At 40.3% G+C, this 14,248-nt stretch overlaps 1 protein-coding gene across 1 annotated transcript; it reads right to left on the bottom strand.

The window, feature by feature from the left end:
* Nucleotides 1-586: 586 nt before the first annotated feature.
* ap3m2 (adaptor related protein complex 3 subunit mu 2) lies at nucleotides 587-13,025 on the bottom strand. Its single transcript, XM_022212396.2, has 9 exons — nucleotides 12,895-13,025; nucleotides 10,721-11,005; nucleotides 10,450-10,621; nucleotides 8,367-8,504; nucleotides 8,017-8,102; nucleotides 7,523-7,656; nucleotides 6,812-7,019; nucleotides 6,433-6,577; nucleotides 587-2,378 (listed from the first exon to the last, which is right to left on the bottom strand). Exons 2-9 carry the CDS (start codon nucleotides 10,991-10,993, stop codon nucleotides 2,278-2,280), a joined length of 1,257 nt encoding a protein of 418 aa, XP_022068088.1. The 5' UTR covers nucleotides 10,994-11,005; nucleotides 12,895-13,025; the 3' UTR covers nucleotides 587-2,277.
* Nucleotides 13,026-14,248: the final 1,223 nt, after the last annotated feature.

Genomic DNA, 14,248 nt, shown 5'->3' with positions numbered 1-14,248 from the left:
GAGCAAACTTTCCACCCTCAAAGACACAAAGTAATTCGCAATTATATAAGCTTTTTGATTAATTTGGTGACAATTAATGGTGTGAATTGTAATTACTATAAATAACACTTTTAGATATGACTTGATTTATAAAAATATACAATACACAGTATGGAAATTTTTCAGATTGTTCCTTAACATCTACAACACAGCATCTTACCATCTCATGCCTTTTGCGTTTGTAGTTTCCAGCCAGAGGAACCTATTGGGCAAGCAAAAATTCTCTGAAAATGAAAATATGGCACAAGCATAAAAGATCTGGGCCTTAACTGTACTTGTAAGACTTGTAAGCATCTCACCCTGAATAGACATGCTTTGACATAAATTACATATCAATAGGCTCAAAGCACAAACTGCCTGTGGTCAAAACACTGCAACACACACATTAAAATCATATTATGAAGTTTCATCTGAAAATGTTGCTATATAATCTGTTTAAAAGTTAAGAACTGAAACTCATAGAAGTAATGTATTTCCAAAGAACCTCATGACTCACAACACAACCTTCACCACAACACAATACACATTTAATGACTAGTGTCATCACTTAGTTATAACACATTGAATCTTTATTTTTTTTCACCATTGTAACACTCCATTGGAGGCTGTTTAACAAACACAAACAAAAAGGTTGTAAACACAAAACGCAAACCTTCAACATTTCTTCTGAGGTACCTCGCCGTTATACCTTAATACATAGTTTAATATAATCGTTTCATTTTCAGCTGTTTACGCCTCAAAGTCCTTATAGCAACCATGAAGCTTGATGCCAACTGTTAAAGAGCAGAGTATGATGTGGGCTGATTTCAGCAGAGACCCAGAGGCATGAATGTATCACTTTACCTCTCCTGTACTGGTTTATCCAGAGCAGCTCAGTTGCCATGACAACATTCATCGTTTTACGTTTACATGATGTATGCAAATCGATACTAAAAATGCACATTAGAAAGTTTCTCTCACTGTGGGGGCTGTGACGCCCTGAGAAAACCTTTCTGGATAATTCTGACCAGTGTTGAGCATCAATATTTCAGAATCTCACATTATAGTTAAAGAACAAGATCCGGTTAAAGCTTTTAAGAACATGGATTTACTTTAGCAAATTATCCTTTTTGTTTAATAAATAATAATTAAAGTTGAGTAAAACAGGCAAGCATGTTCCTGAATTGTTTTCAGCCTATCTTTATGCTAATAAAAAGCTCAAACAGCTCCAGTCTCTCTATACATTCATCTTACTTGCAAGAAAAGAAATGGTAGTACCAGCAGATGTAAACGTGCATGTTTGAGGACGGGTCCAGTGTCACTTTATCATGTCAGCGTGCTGATTCCAGTGTTGCAGACAAAATCATCACATTATTTCAATGCAGAGAAGAGGAGCACAAGAAAAAAACAAGAGTAAACAGAAAGCACATGAAACAGAGCTGGAAAAGGAATTAGAAAAACTGGACAGAAGAACAGGAAACACAATAAATGATCACACAATGTGCATTCTTTGGAGCACAGACCATCACTTTAGGAGCTTCTTCTATATCATTTAGGAGCATATTTAGTTTGCGTGAGTTTAATGTGCTACCAGTCAGACATGTTGTTTTACCTTGCAGAGGTCCATTAACATGATAGAACACTGAACTTGTGTCAAACTATACAGCTCATGATGTCAGAATTACCAGAGAAGCTCTGTTGGTGTAATATCTAACTGTCTGATCCAGTAACCCACAAACACCTCTCCAGACAAAAATGCCATACATAATTAAATACTATGTGGAAAGGTGAAGGATAAGAATCAGAATTAGATTGTGACTGATAGGTTGTTCGTGAGAGTTTGAAATGAATGTTTAAACTCGATGGAGCCTGAATTGACACAGACTCATAGAAAGTCCTCATGGAAATGTTTGGGTCTGGTTTGATTGAGCTCTTTGTGAAAATGCTCTTAAGAGTCAATATGAGGAGAAATATATTTTGGAATTGGCCTGGGTTCAATTTGGACAGAAATGGAAATGAATTAGGATACTTCAGTTCAGACTCTTCAGACTCAGTCAGAGCTCTAACCAGTTGACAACAGAGGTTTCATTTCTATGTGCAATGGTCCACTGGTAGCTGCTACAAGGAGCCTCCAATTCATGTAGGTAAACCTTCATAGGTAAATGCATATACACAGGGAATGTACCCACTCCCCTTCCCCCATCACATCTCCCCTCAGTCTTGTGGTGGTTTGGTCCGGCGTTCACAGAGCAGCAGTCTTTATGTCCGGACCTGGAACTTGCCAGCCTTGGTCATGTACTTGATTCCTTTGAAAGGTTTATACTTCTCACCATACATGTCCAGACGATTCACCTTCAGCCCTGTTGAAGGGCACAAATATTAATAATTTATTGATACCTTAACTTGTGTTACTGCACAAGGACAGACACCATCATGTGGGGTTGAATGTTGGAGGATGATGTGTGACCCAGAGCGGGGATTCTGACCAGCGTATGGACCTTAAAGAGGGATTTTTAAAACCACCACAGATGTCAGCATTAGATTCTTTACCAAAAAAAAGATTTTAAAAACTACACACACACGCACACACACGCACACACACATATTATCATCAAAAGTTTGGGGTCACTCAGAAATGTCCTTATTTTTGAAAGAAGAGCATTGTTTTCACTGAAGACAACACTAAATAAATCAGAAATGTGGAAACTAACTATTCTAGCTGGAAACGGCCGATTTTTAATGCAATATCTGCATAGAGGTACAGAGGAACACTTTCAGCAACCAGCAACATCACTCCTGTGTTCTAATGCTACATTGTGTTAGCTAATGGTGCTGAAAGGTTAATTGATAATTAGAAAACCATTGTACAGACACCCAGATATCGCAACTGGTTAAGTGAGCGACACATGAACAGCTGCGTTTTCCCAACACAGCAGACCTGGGTTCGATTCCTGCTCATGGCCCTTTACTGCATGTCCTCCCCCCACTCTTCTCCCTACTTTCCTGTCTGCCTCTCAACTGTACCCATCCATCCATCCATTCTCTATGGGAGACGCCAGTGTTTACAAACAGTGACGTCAAGAAGTCACGTGATTACCGCGCTGGTTGGCAAGAGGAACCAGAGGAACAATGGCTGACGATAACAATGCGAACTATCCTTCCGTAAAATTGTCCGATTATGCTCAATCCTTATCACCTGAGGCCTGACAAATATACTTGAGTAAGCTGAGATATCAGGGAAACGGTTAAACCTTGCCAGATCCCTACAATTTGAAGACTGGGTGGGTTGATGATCCTTCATTGTGGCCGGACATTTCCTTCACCGACATTTATTTTTACTTGATTGACACCGCTGGGCAGTTCACCCACCCAAAATATATAATTATGAATTAAAAATAATATATCTTCTGTTAATCTTCAACAAGATGTCAAAGAAACGTCAAGAAGTTGCTGTATTTTTTGTCTGCAGTATGGCTTCTATGTAACATTAACAGACCCACAGCATTGGTGATCGAAAATAGGACAATTCTAAAAAAACGATCGCTAGACGCATACAGAAACACATATGGTTACAAATAGGAGGCTGCTGGCTTAAGGAGATGCTATTGAATACGTTTCATTCGACTTTAGTATACTTTCATCGCCTAAAAAGCGATCGGTAACACATGACAACACTGAACCAAACCGAAAGTGTCGAGATCGCTTCACGCAAAGGATGCGACACTAAATCAATATCTTTTGGTAAATGAGCTCAAAGTTGGACATACTAAACATGCTAAACTGTTGACTAGTTTACTTGAAGAAAAGTGGGAGCCACAAACACGATCTCTGCTGCTTACTGGGGTACAATTTTTCCTGTTGATGGCTGAAGCCACCGCCATCTTCTCTCTCCTGAAATCGGTATTCGGTGAAATTTTAAGCCTGATCCCTTCTCAAAACGCTTCGTACAACCAACAACTACACATGCTATTACCATTGTGGTAAATACATGTGTAATTTCATTCATGAAAAGCGATAACTTTACGTATTTGTTTCATACCCGATACCGTTCTCGTAGCAAGCCGTTATGTTACTGCCGGTTCTTGCCAACCAGTAGCAGTCTTGTACCACGTGACCATAGCAAATGACGACACGCTGGTGTCTCCCATACACCGCTTTATCCTCACTAGGGTCGCGGGGGTGGGGGGTGGGAGTAGGGAGTCAGCTGGACAAGTCGCCAGTCTGTCACAGGGCTACATATACAGACAAACAATCACACTCACATTCACACTTATGGGCAATTTAGAGTCATCAATTAACCTCAGCATGTTTTTGGACTTTGGGAGGAAGCCGGAGTACCCGGAGAAAACCTGCGCATGTTCAGGGAGAACATGCAAACTCCATGCAGAAAGATCCCAGGCCGGGATTTGAACCGGGGATCTTCTTGCTGCAAGGCTAAAGTGCTGACCACTACTCCACTGTGCAGCCCTGTACCCATCTAATGAAGGCCAAATAATTTGTGGAATTATGTTGCTATATGAATAAAAGTGTGAGCTTTTATGGAAAACATGAGGTTTTGGGTGACCCCAAATTTTTAAATGGTGTATATATTAATAGTAGGAGGTACAGTGGTATAGGGTTAGCACTGTCAGCTAACAGCAAAAAGGCTCGGGGGTTTGGATCTGCTGGTCAGCTGGGGTCTTCTGTGTGGCGTTTCCGTGGGTTTCCTCCATGTGCTTCGGCTTCCTCCCACACACCAAAGACATGCATGGTAGCCTAACTGGTGACTCAAAATTGGCCACTGGTGAGTGTGAGTGTGCATGTTTGTCTGTCTCTGTGTTTGCCCTGCAATGGACTGATGACCTGTCCAGGATGTACCCCGTGTCTTTCTCAATGTCAGCTGGAATTAGCTCCAGCCCCCCGCAACCCTCTCTATGATAAAGCAGGTATAGCTAATGGATGGGTGGATGGATGATATTCTGGGTGAAATCTGAAAAACCTAGACTGTTGTTAAAGACCTCTCTCTTACTCATTTTACCCTTTTGGATGAAAAAAATATTCTGCCCAATGTACTTTAAATGCCTCTTCCTCTACTTCCCCCTCTTTTTTCTAATTTAAACAAAAGATGGTAACTAGTAATGGCATTTGTTTGTACTTTATTTGTACAAAGTTAAGCAACTGTTACAGTTTTTCTCACGCAGTGACACAGAAATTGTATTACAGTACCTGAATTTACAGAAGAAATTTTCAAGTTAACAGCTAAATTGGAAAATTTTACCATTCGGATGAGGTGTGATTACTTTCTTTTTTAGTAAAGAATTTCTTTCCATAATAACTCAAATTCTGTTTAGAATAATAGCATGCTGAGAGTGTTTGCTACATAAGAATAATCACTAAATAGGTGAAGATTATCATTAAAGAAAGTCATATAATAACATATTTAAATAGATTAATTTAACAACGCAAAAATAGTAAGTGGGCATGAGTATCAGAATTTAACATTGACATAATACTCTAAAATGTGTTTCCTGATGTCATGTGAGGAGGTGTATTTATTGCATTTGGCACCATCTAGTGGCTACTATGTCACTGTTCTCAAACAATGGGACTGTCAGGTGGTTGTCAGCTGAGCGGCTACGTGATGAAAGCTGCTTGAATGTGTGAGCGTTGAGGAAGTGAAAATAGTTAAGGGAAACTACAAATCTAACTTAACGTTAGGAAAAAAAGCTTTGCTGTTTTGTAAGACAAAGTAAAATAATCTATACATATACATATATATATATTTATATTTAAATAATAAAGTATTTGTACAAGACATTAAAGAATTTCTGGAGGGAGTTGAAATGCGTGGATTGAAGTGAATGGCGTCAGTGCTCTGGACTGATCTTCTCACTGGTAGCATTACCGTAACCAATTTCTTCAGCTGGTTGCATCAGCATGATTTTGTCGCACCCTCCTCAGGACGGTATGTGATTTAAAATTACTTCAAAGGAGTAAAAAATAGGTTCTCACCAAGTGATTTTGTCTACATGGGCTATTTCTATATGTGCAGTTTTCTAGGCATGGGGCTCAATTTTGTTCATTTAACTGTTGGTCAAATCATTGTGATTCATCTGCTTGTCATTTTACAGTCTTAATACTGCATTAGCCAGTGTGGTTGAAAGTAGTGCTTTTTTCCTTCAGTGGCTCAGTCAGTATCTCTGGATTCATTCCCAAGACCAAACGCTACCTGTACCAATCTAAGGAGCACCAGATTAGTCTAATGATCAACATACAGTCACATGAATGTGACCAGGTACGATTTAAAGTCTCTCAAAAAATGGCTGTATGTGTTTGTGTGTGTGTGTGTGTGTGTGTGTGTGTGTGTGTGTGTGTGTGTGTGTGTGTGTGTGTGTGTGTGTGTGTGTGTGTGTGTGTGTGTGTGTGTGTGCGCACCTGAGATGGCCATCTGTTGGATCTTGAACTGGATGTTGATGGTGGGGTTCTCATCCGGTTTGGAGGCTCCGGCCTGCAGGCTCATGGTGCCTTTCAGACTCGGAAGCTTCTGTGGGTTGATCTTGCCAACATCCCATGACAACAACTTGCAAAAACACAAAACATCAAGACGACAATATGAAATATCTAATACAAAAAAAAGGTTACACCAAACACAATGGCGATAATTTTGATCCTCGAGATGAACTGTGTGAACTGAAAGAATTTAAGGTTATAACAAAACTACCATGAGCCATTATTTTACATTCCAGTGGTCATGTACAATCCCCTTCCTCCTTCTTTAGGCACATAAATGTAATCAGACACAACATCTAAGTACCTTTGTGACTGGGTCAAAAGTGTACGTTCCCTGGGAGGGGTTAAGGTTGGCGTTGAGGACGCCGCGGGGCAGCTGGCTGCTGACCAACACTGACTCCACAGCTTTGCCCATGGTCTGTTTAGGGCCCAGGGTCAGATCGAAACGTCCCTGAGAGCTTCCCTCCCGAAAGGTGATGTTGTGCTTGACGTACACTGGAATAGCAACCAGGCTGAAGAAGAATCAACCAACACACAGCAGGAGTCAGTCACACAAGCCAGTGGAGCCATGCTTTCAACAAATGTTTTGTGATTCTCTTGTATTCCAATGCTGGTAGGCTGCTCGTGAAAAGCGGGTTCGGGCGCTAACAGATTTAAGCTGAACTCACGTGATCTCATGATTAGTCATGTATACGGTTGTCACTTCAAGTCAGAGCTAATCTCTGCACCATGTTTTTGCTCCGATTTTAATCTGGAAGTTCTGACTAGAAGTAGTGATTGGTATCTGTCATTTTGCCGCCTCTCACAGGCTACTGGTCCGCTATCCAATGCTACCTATTATTTGTCCGGCAGACACATACAGCACCCTTAATGATGCAATCTGTGTGACTTCTCCAATAAGCAGGTCATACAGCAAATTTAGATTGTCTAGAATATAAAACACTCAGATTGCCCACCCCGTATGTGTCTTAACATTACTGTGACATGAACAGATTCTGAATCAAAATGCACTAACTTCTGAGAGCTGACGTGGTATGAGAGCAACCGGAAGTTTCCATCAGGTGGGATGAAAGAGAGGATCCGCTCAGCTTCCCAGCGTTTGAACCGAACACACGGGTGGAAACTGACGTCGTCCAGCAGTCGAGGATTCTGGGGGTCAGGACGATTTGAAGATGAGTAAAATAAAAAGTGCATAAAATTATTTCCATGCTTCTGTGTATTTTCAGTTGTTTAAATAATTTTTACCTCCACGCTAAGTCGAAGCCCTTTCCAAAACATTTTGACTAAAATAACATAGGACATTAACATGACAGAAAGCACTGGTGGAACCTGGTGAGAACTTATAGTACTTATCACACATAAGACATCTGACACTATAAATGACTTGTAATTGTTCAGTAATTTAGAAATGCTCTATGTGAATCTGCAAGTACAATACACAATAAAGTGTACTGCACTACCTGAAAATGGCACAAGAGGCTTAAAAATTGTGAAAAAGAAGAAACTCACCATAAAAGAGAGAGTGAGGTCAGGCATGCCTGTCAGTTTCACACAGGCATCAATAACTCCCTGAATTTCTGCTGTAATGGTGGATCCTGACAGGTACAGATAGAAATTAACACAAAGCAAAACAACAGTAAAACTGCTTATGAAGGCAGATGCTAATAATTGTGGCATAAAGTTGCCGATGGCTGATATATTATTATGTATTATTATATATACTATTTTTAACTGGACATTTTCTTGACTAACTTGACAGCATTTGTCAAAATGAACTGCTTCTTCCAAAGAGAATATTTAAATGTAAACAAACAGTGAAATGTTTCATCAGCCGTGGTCAAACTGTACCAGAGCAATACCTGATTTATCAATGATAGCATCAATCTCCTCCACCACATCAAAATAGGCTTCATTGTTGGTGTATTTGACCCCGGTGCGTCGCCATGGTACCACTGACAGCTGGCCTGTGGGGAGCTGTTCACCCACATTGGTGCTGCCTGGAAAACAGACATTAACCAAATGTTAAATGGCAAAAACGTACACCTACCGGTCAAAAGTTTGAGTTTGCCCAGACAATTTCATGTTTTCCATGAAAACTCACACTTTCATTCATGTGCTAACTAAGGCTATGTTCATACTGCTGCCTCAAGTGACCCAAATCTGATTTTTTTTGCCCCTATGCAACCTGTATCTGATCTTTTCATGACAGTCTGAACGACACAGATCCGATTTTTTCAAATGCGACCCAGGCCACTTGGATATGTGGTCCTAATTCCGATACGTACCGGATCTTTTGCCATGCGACTTCAGTCTGAACGGCCAGGTCACATTTATCCGATCTATACGTCATTGGTACACAACAAACGTCACTAGTCTGCGTTCAAGCAAAACACGTCTTCGGGCTGCCGAAGATGTGTGTCTTGCTGTGAGTGTGTTAAAAAGAGGCGCTCACATATGTAGGTAAAGGTCGCCCTTATCATTTGAAAATTCTGAATGAAATCTGCATCTGTGAAGCCTCTCACATCACTATCCCACCACTCCTGGCTGTGACTCTGCACCCACACAGTTCTCTGGACAGACATTGCTGCCACTGCCCCGAAAAACGCCAGGGCCAAAATCCTGGCTCTCTTCCTTCTTGACCTTCTCCTTAAAACGATTAAGTTATACATATGCTGGCTCCGGCTGGACAACAACTTTAAAATGGCCAGACATGCTCTACTGTTAGCGTCCATGTTTACTTCCGTAAACACTGGACATGCTCTCTGCGCGTGTCGTTGTTGTGTCCTCTTCTGCGCATGTGGGACACTTTTGGGTCATGTGAGGTTCACACAGGAGATCACATACAAGTCGCATTTAATTGAAAATGTGAACGAACTCGCAAAAAAAAAAATCGGATTTCACAAAAAAATCGGAATTGAGCATTAAGCCCTGCAGTGTGAACATAGCCTTAACTGCACAAGGGTTTTCTAATCATCAATTGGCCTTTCAACACCATTAGCTAACACAATGTAGCATCAGAACACTGAAGTGACGGTTGCTGGAAATGTTCCTCTGTACCCCTATGGAGGTATTACATTAAAAATCAGCTGTTTCCAGCTAGAATAATCAGTTACCACATTAACAATGTCAAGACTGTATTTCTGTTTAATTTAATGTTATTTTCATTGCAAAAAAAGAGATTTTCATTCAAAAATAAGGACATTTCTAAGTGACCCCAGTCTTTTGAATGTTAGTGTATACATGGATTCCATGTAGACAGAAATCAGTAGCTGTTATATTTTATGCCATAACTCACACTGACGGCTGATGCTGGTTCTATACAATGTTTTTTGGTGCATTTGTAACTTAAACCCTCACATTAGTATTCCATTTCGATCTCAACTTTCGGTCTATGAATACATAACTCCACGGTAAACATTTCTATGCCGTGCGATCATTGTTTCAACATCCACTTAAAGTGCACCATCATAGCTAAAAACCAATAACTTTGAAATGCAAGTCCAGGACAATACCTGAATGCCCACTTTAGGAACAACATTCAGATTAACAGAATGTACAGTAATTCTTCTTTAACTTTTGCTATTAGAAATGCTTGGGTGTTTGGAGACTTGCTTACCTGGATTTTCTGAATGTTATCTATTTGTAAAACAAATTAAAATAATAATAAACTAAAGCAAAAATCTAGCAAGGTGGAGCAAATCAGAAACAGCTGTCTAAGCGAGAATCGTGCCCACAGCCTTGTCACAGCATAAACACAGATACAACCTGATTTACTAACTGTTCAAGCTGTTGTGACTTCAGTGTATTTGGGAACCCTCCTATTCTAAACACCAGTAATTTGTTCAGCACTTCAATCACACATTATATGATGTAATGCTCAAACAAGTGTCCAAATTAGACTCAAGTAGACACTTTCGCTAAGGGTTGTTGCTACGTCCTGACCTGTGATGGTGTTGACCATAGTGCGAAGGATGGTGGGAGGCTTAATGAGCTCTTTGAGGATGTTGGACTCTGTGGCCAGAGGGAACCCGTTGTCCAGCATCTCCTCCAGCAGTTCATAGACAACTACCACATTGTCTTTGATTGCTGCCTCTGTACATACTCCAAAATAATCCTGAGAACAAAGAACACAGGCAGCATGTGAGTATTCAAAGTCAGATATGGGTCATTTGAGCTAAACTAAAAATGGACAGAAAAATACATGGAGCACAACCTGGAATGTGTCGACGACTCTGTGCAGAAACTCGATGACAAAGAGTGGAGGCACCTCACTCTGGATGACTGCTACAAAGTAGATGCGATGCCTGAGCACACTGATAAGGTAGTGATGTGGTGTGGGGATCACTGGAGGGACATTCTCAGGTTCGGTGGCACGTTCCTGTGCCTCGAAGAAGTAATCGCACACTGAGCGGCTGACCACGCTTTTCCAGTGCTTCTCCAGGAAAATATCCCCTGAGGCGTTCACTAGGAACAGACTGTGGATCATTTTGTCTGGAGGCTGTGGGGCAAACGATACAAAGAGAAAACCAGATGAGAAAAATGTGACAAAGAAAGGGAAGGACACAAATGACACAAAGACCACCTGATTAGATTTTGGCAGTGATTGAGCTTTTAGTCTGGATCCACAGATTTGTCAAAGATTTCTGTATCATTGTGAGATAGCGGCAAGGTGTCACTGTAACTATGACAACCAATGAACACTACTACGTCAGCTGCCTAAGATCACATGATTGCGATCTTACTACAAATCAACCTCTGCGGGCTTATGGGGACTGATCCAACAGAAATCATACAACGACCTAGCAGCCTCGGCGGAGTACTGCGCGCTCTGAGTGCTTTTCTTGTTAAGGGTGTGATTGTTTTGACGGACAGGTTGGTACAGTCAGTGCCTCTGAGATGTTTGCATAGCCCGTTCTACTTGGCCTCCACCTATTTGCTAGTTTGTTGATTATCCAGGAGGTAAGTGTGATTATATTCCCTTGTGGACAGGAGTGTGTTTGGAGGACTCTGTATCACACGTGCCAGTCAGTCAGCATCTACAGCATGTATTCCATGCATTTACACTCCCTGCCAAGCATGCACACTGTTGCCCTTGCAGCTTAGTCACTGTGTGGATTTTGTGACTTTTGTGGAACTGGGAAGATGATGAAATTTACTAAACTCAGTTCCTTGAGTATGTGAAATATATAACCTTTTCCTGAGGAAGAGTCAGGTACCACCATAGACGGTGACAGCCAAAGCTACTACGCTGACATTTAAAACTGTTCAGGAATCCTATGAGTGACATCATGAAGGTTTCATGCATCTTTGTATGCAGTCTATGCCCAAAATTGAAGCAGGTAAATGGAAATCAGCAATCATTAATTAGACATTAACAACACAGCTGTTCCTAAAGGTACTCTAGCAACTACCATTCCTAAAGTTACATGCCAAAGTGACTATTACTAAGGATTACGATGCACATAATGTACTCCTCTGGTACAGTTATTTAGTCACATCAGTGAAAGAAACTTATCTCAATCTGTCTTTTATCCCTATAGTTACATGCCCACTATTGAAAAGACAGCCCTTCCTCTCCTCACATGACACACATGCAGCAGATAAAAGCATGTTTTATGCTCTGAATAGCATTGGTCACACAATGTGCTTACTATGGCAGCCAAGAATGAGTTTGTTTGCTCAATGTGCCCAATCTAACTACACACTGGCCTTTAATATGCTGAAAAGCTGAGCTTGAAAAAAGCAAACATGTGAGGCTCGTATTTCCCACAAGCCCTCCAGTGCATAAAAATAAAATCAACTTTCATTCATTGTATTATTCATGAGTAAAATTCATCAGATGTACAAACTTATTCACAGCAACGCAAACATGGCTCATGTGAACTCATTCAAATAAACTGAAATGGTTCCATTTCAAAGTGACATTAAATTGGTCTTCTTTTAAATGAGTCTGGTGTACAGAGAACTGTATTTTTCAGAACTGCAGTTTACTTGGTGCAGTAAGTCACGATTAAGTCTTCCTTACATTGGTGGCTGGGAAACATGACACCGGAATATTCATTAAACATGCGGCAAAGCTATCGAGTTCGGACCGGCTTCAACTCAGACCTACATTAACCTAAACTAGTTACAGCTACGCATAATTATTACTATGATACCACATTTCAGCGTCTAACTAGCTAGCTATCTCCACAGCAGAGCAGTTGTAGGCCTCCATCTCCACCAACAAGATGCTACATCAGTCCCTCCTCCTGCCTCAGTCTCATGACAGAGGAAAAGCTCCGCCACCCGGTACCACTGAAGGAAATACGTTCAAATAACGATGCTATTCGGACTGAAAAATTACCACAAGGCACTCGAACCATTCATAAACTAAAAGATACTTACCGAAGGAAATTTTTAAACGTTTTCGTCTCGCCTTTCACCTTTTCTCTCAATGAAAGATTAAGCAGTCGTCGTTGCTTCCCGTTAGGTGGAGCTGCAGATCATGAAGCAAGAGGGATAGAAACGGACCAATCAGAGCCCAAGGGATGTGAAGTCCCACCTACTTAATAGAGTCATAGGTCAACAATACGGAACTGGTGACTCGTGACTTGGCTGCGATTGGCCCATGGTAGGAGGGCCACGGTAAACATAGATATCTATGACGGTAAACACCAGTAAAGCTGCCCGCTGATTGGCCTGAGGTTGTACCAGGTCTGACATTTTGTTTCCAGTATCAAATTTCATCTTGTGGAGTTTCTCTCCATTCAAACAAACAGAGGGACATGTTCACCAGGAGGAGCTCAGCAGAGTTCAGGCTGCAGACGTACCATAGACGTACACAATGCAATGCACAATATTTTTTCTTATACCAAAGGCAAAATGTATGCATATTATACCACAAAACAAGATGAAATTGTAAAAATATAGATGAAAATTGTGCATAATGTCTGACATTATGCACATCAAAAAAGTTGCTACTCGTGCTGGAGGAAAGCCTGAGGACATTAGAATCATACCTATGTGGGCATAATAAAAACTTCATGCTGGTTACAAAAACTGTAACTTGCATTTTTCACATTAATAATCATCCCAAGTTGTTACATAGAAATCTCAATTATCCGTATTTAACTCTTCCATTCCCGAATTTCTTTTTTTTTCAGTGTTTTTATTACTATGAAACAATATTTAGAACTTGCATTTTTTTCAATATCTCTTTATTTTTCTTTATGTTAAAATCTCATAACGTTAAACAGCTGCACACCTGTTTTATTTATTCTGTGCATTTACATGAATTATTATTTAAACATTTGCTGACCATTTTATAAGCTCAGATCATCAATTAAGTTGACTAAATTCTTTGCTTACATCATCAAATGAAATACTGCATGTGATGCTTTATTCCCTTTGGTATAATTCTTAAGGAAGGCCATTACATGTAAGCTATTTATCTTCTGTTACCAGGCTTATAATGAATGCTAACAGTGCAGCAGCACCTCCTATGGAGGACAAAGTTTAACAGAATAAATGATGCATTTCAATAAGGAATACTTATTTGTAACCCAAGGATTTCAAATGGATACAGTACACAGATTTGAAAGAGTTTAATATGCAGTAAGTTATCAAAATTCTGAGTTGAATTAATGAACAAATAAACAAACACACAACAAAAAATCCTACTTTGGTTAGAATTATAGAAGTGAAGATTTTAATTTGAATAAAGTTAAGTTTAAAGTTGAGAAATATGGTGAACAGCACA

This window comes from Acanthochromis polyacanthus, chromosome 7 (genome assembly GCF_021347895.1).
Source record: "Acanthochromis polyacanthus isolate Apoly-LR-REF ecotype Palm Island chromosome 7, KAUST_Apoly_ChrSc, whole genome shotgun sequence".
NCBI lineage: Eukaryota > Metazoa > Chordata > Actinopteri > Pomacentridae > Acanthochromis > Acanthochromis polyacanthus.
The sequence above is the reverse complement of the archived record's forward strand: the minus strand, read 5'-3'. Positions and strand labels throughout refer to the sequence as shown.

Bases quoted from the DNA above. Each gene is read 5' to 3' on its own strand.
- ap3m2 (XM_022212396.2), bottom strand. From the start codon at position 10,993: ATGATCCACAGTCTGTTCCTAGTGAACGCCTCAGGGGATATTTTCCTG. The intron at 10,622-10,720 runs GTTGTGCTCCAT...CTTTGTTCTCAG, and splicing joins GAGTCGTCGACACATTCCAG to GATTATTTTGGAGTATGTAC. The intron at 6,578-6,811 runs GTACTTAGATGT...TGTTTTTGCAAG, and splicing joins CTTTTGACCCAGTCACAAAG to TTGTTGTCATGGGATGTTGG.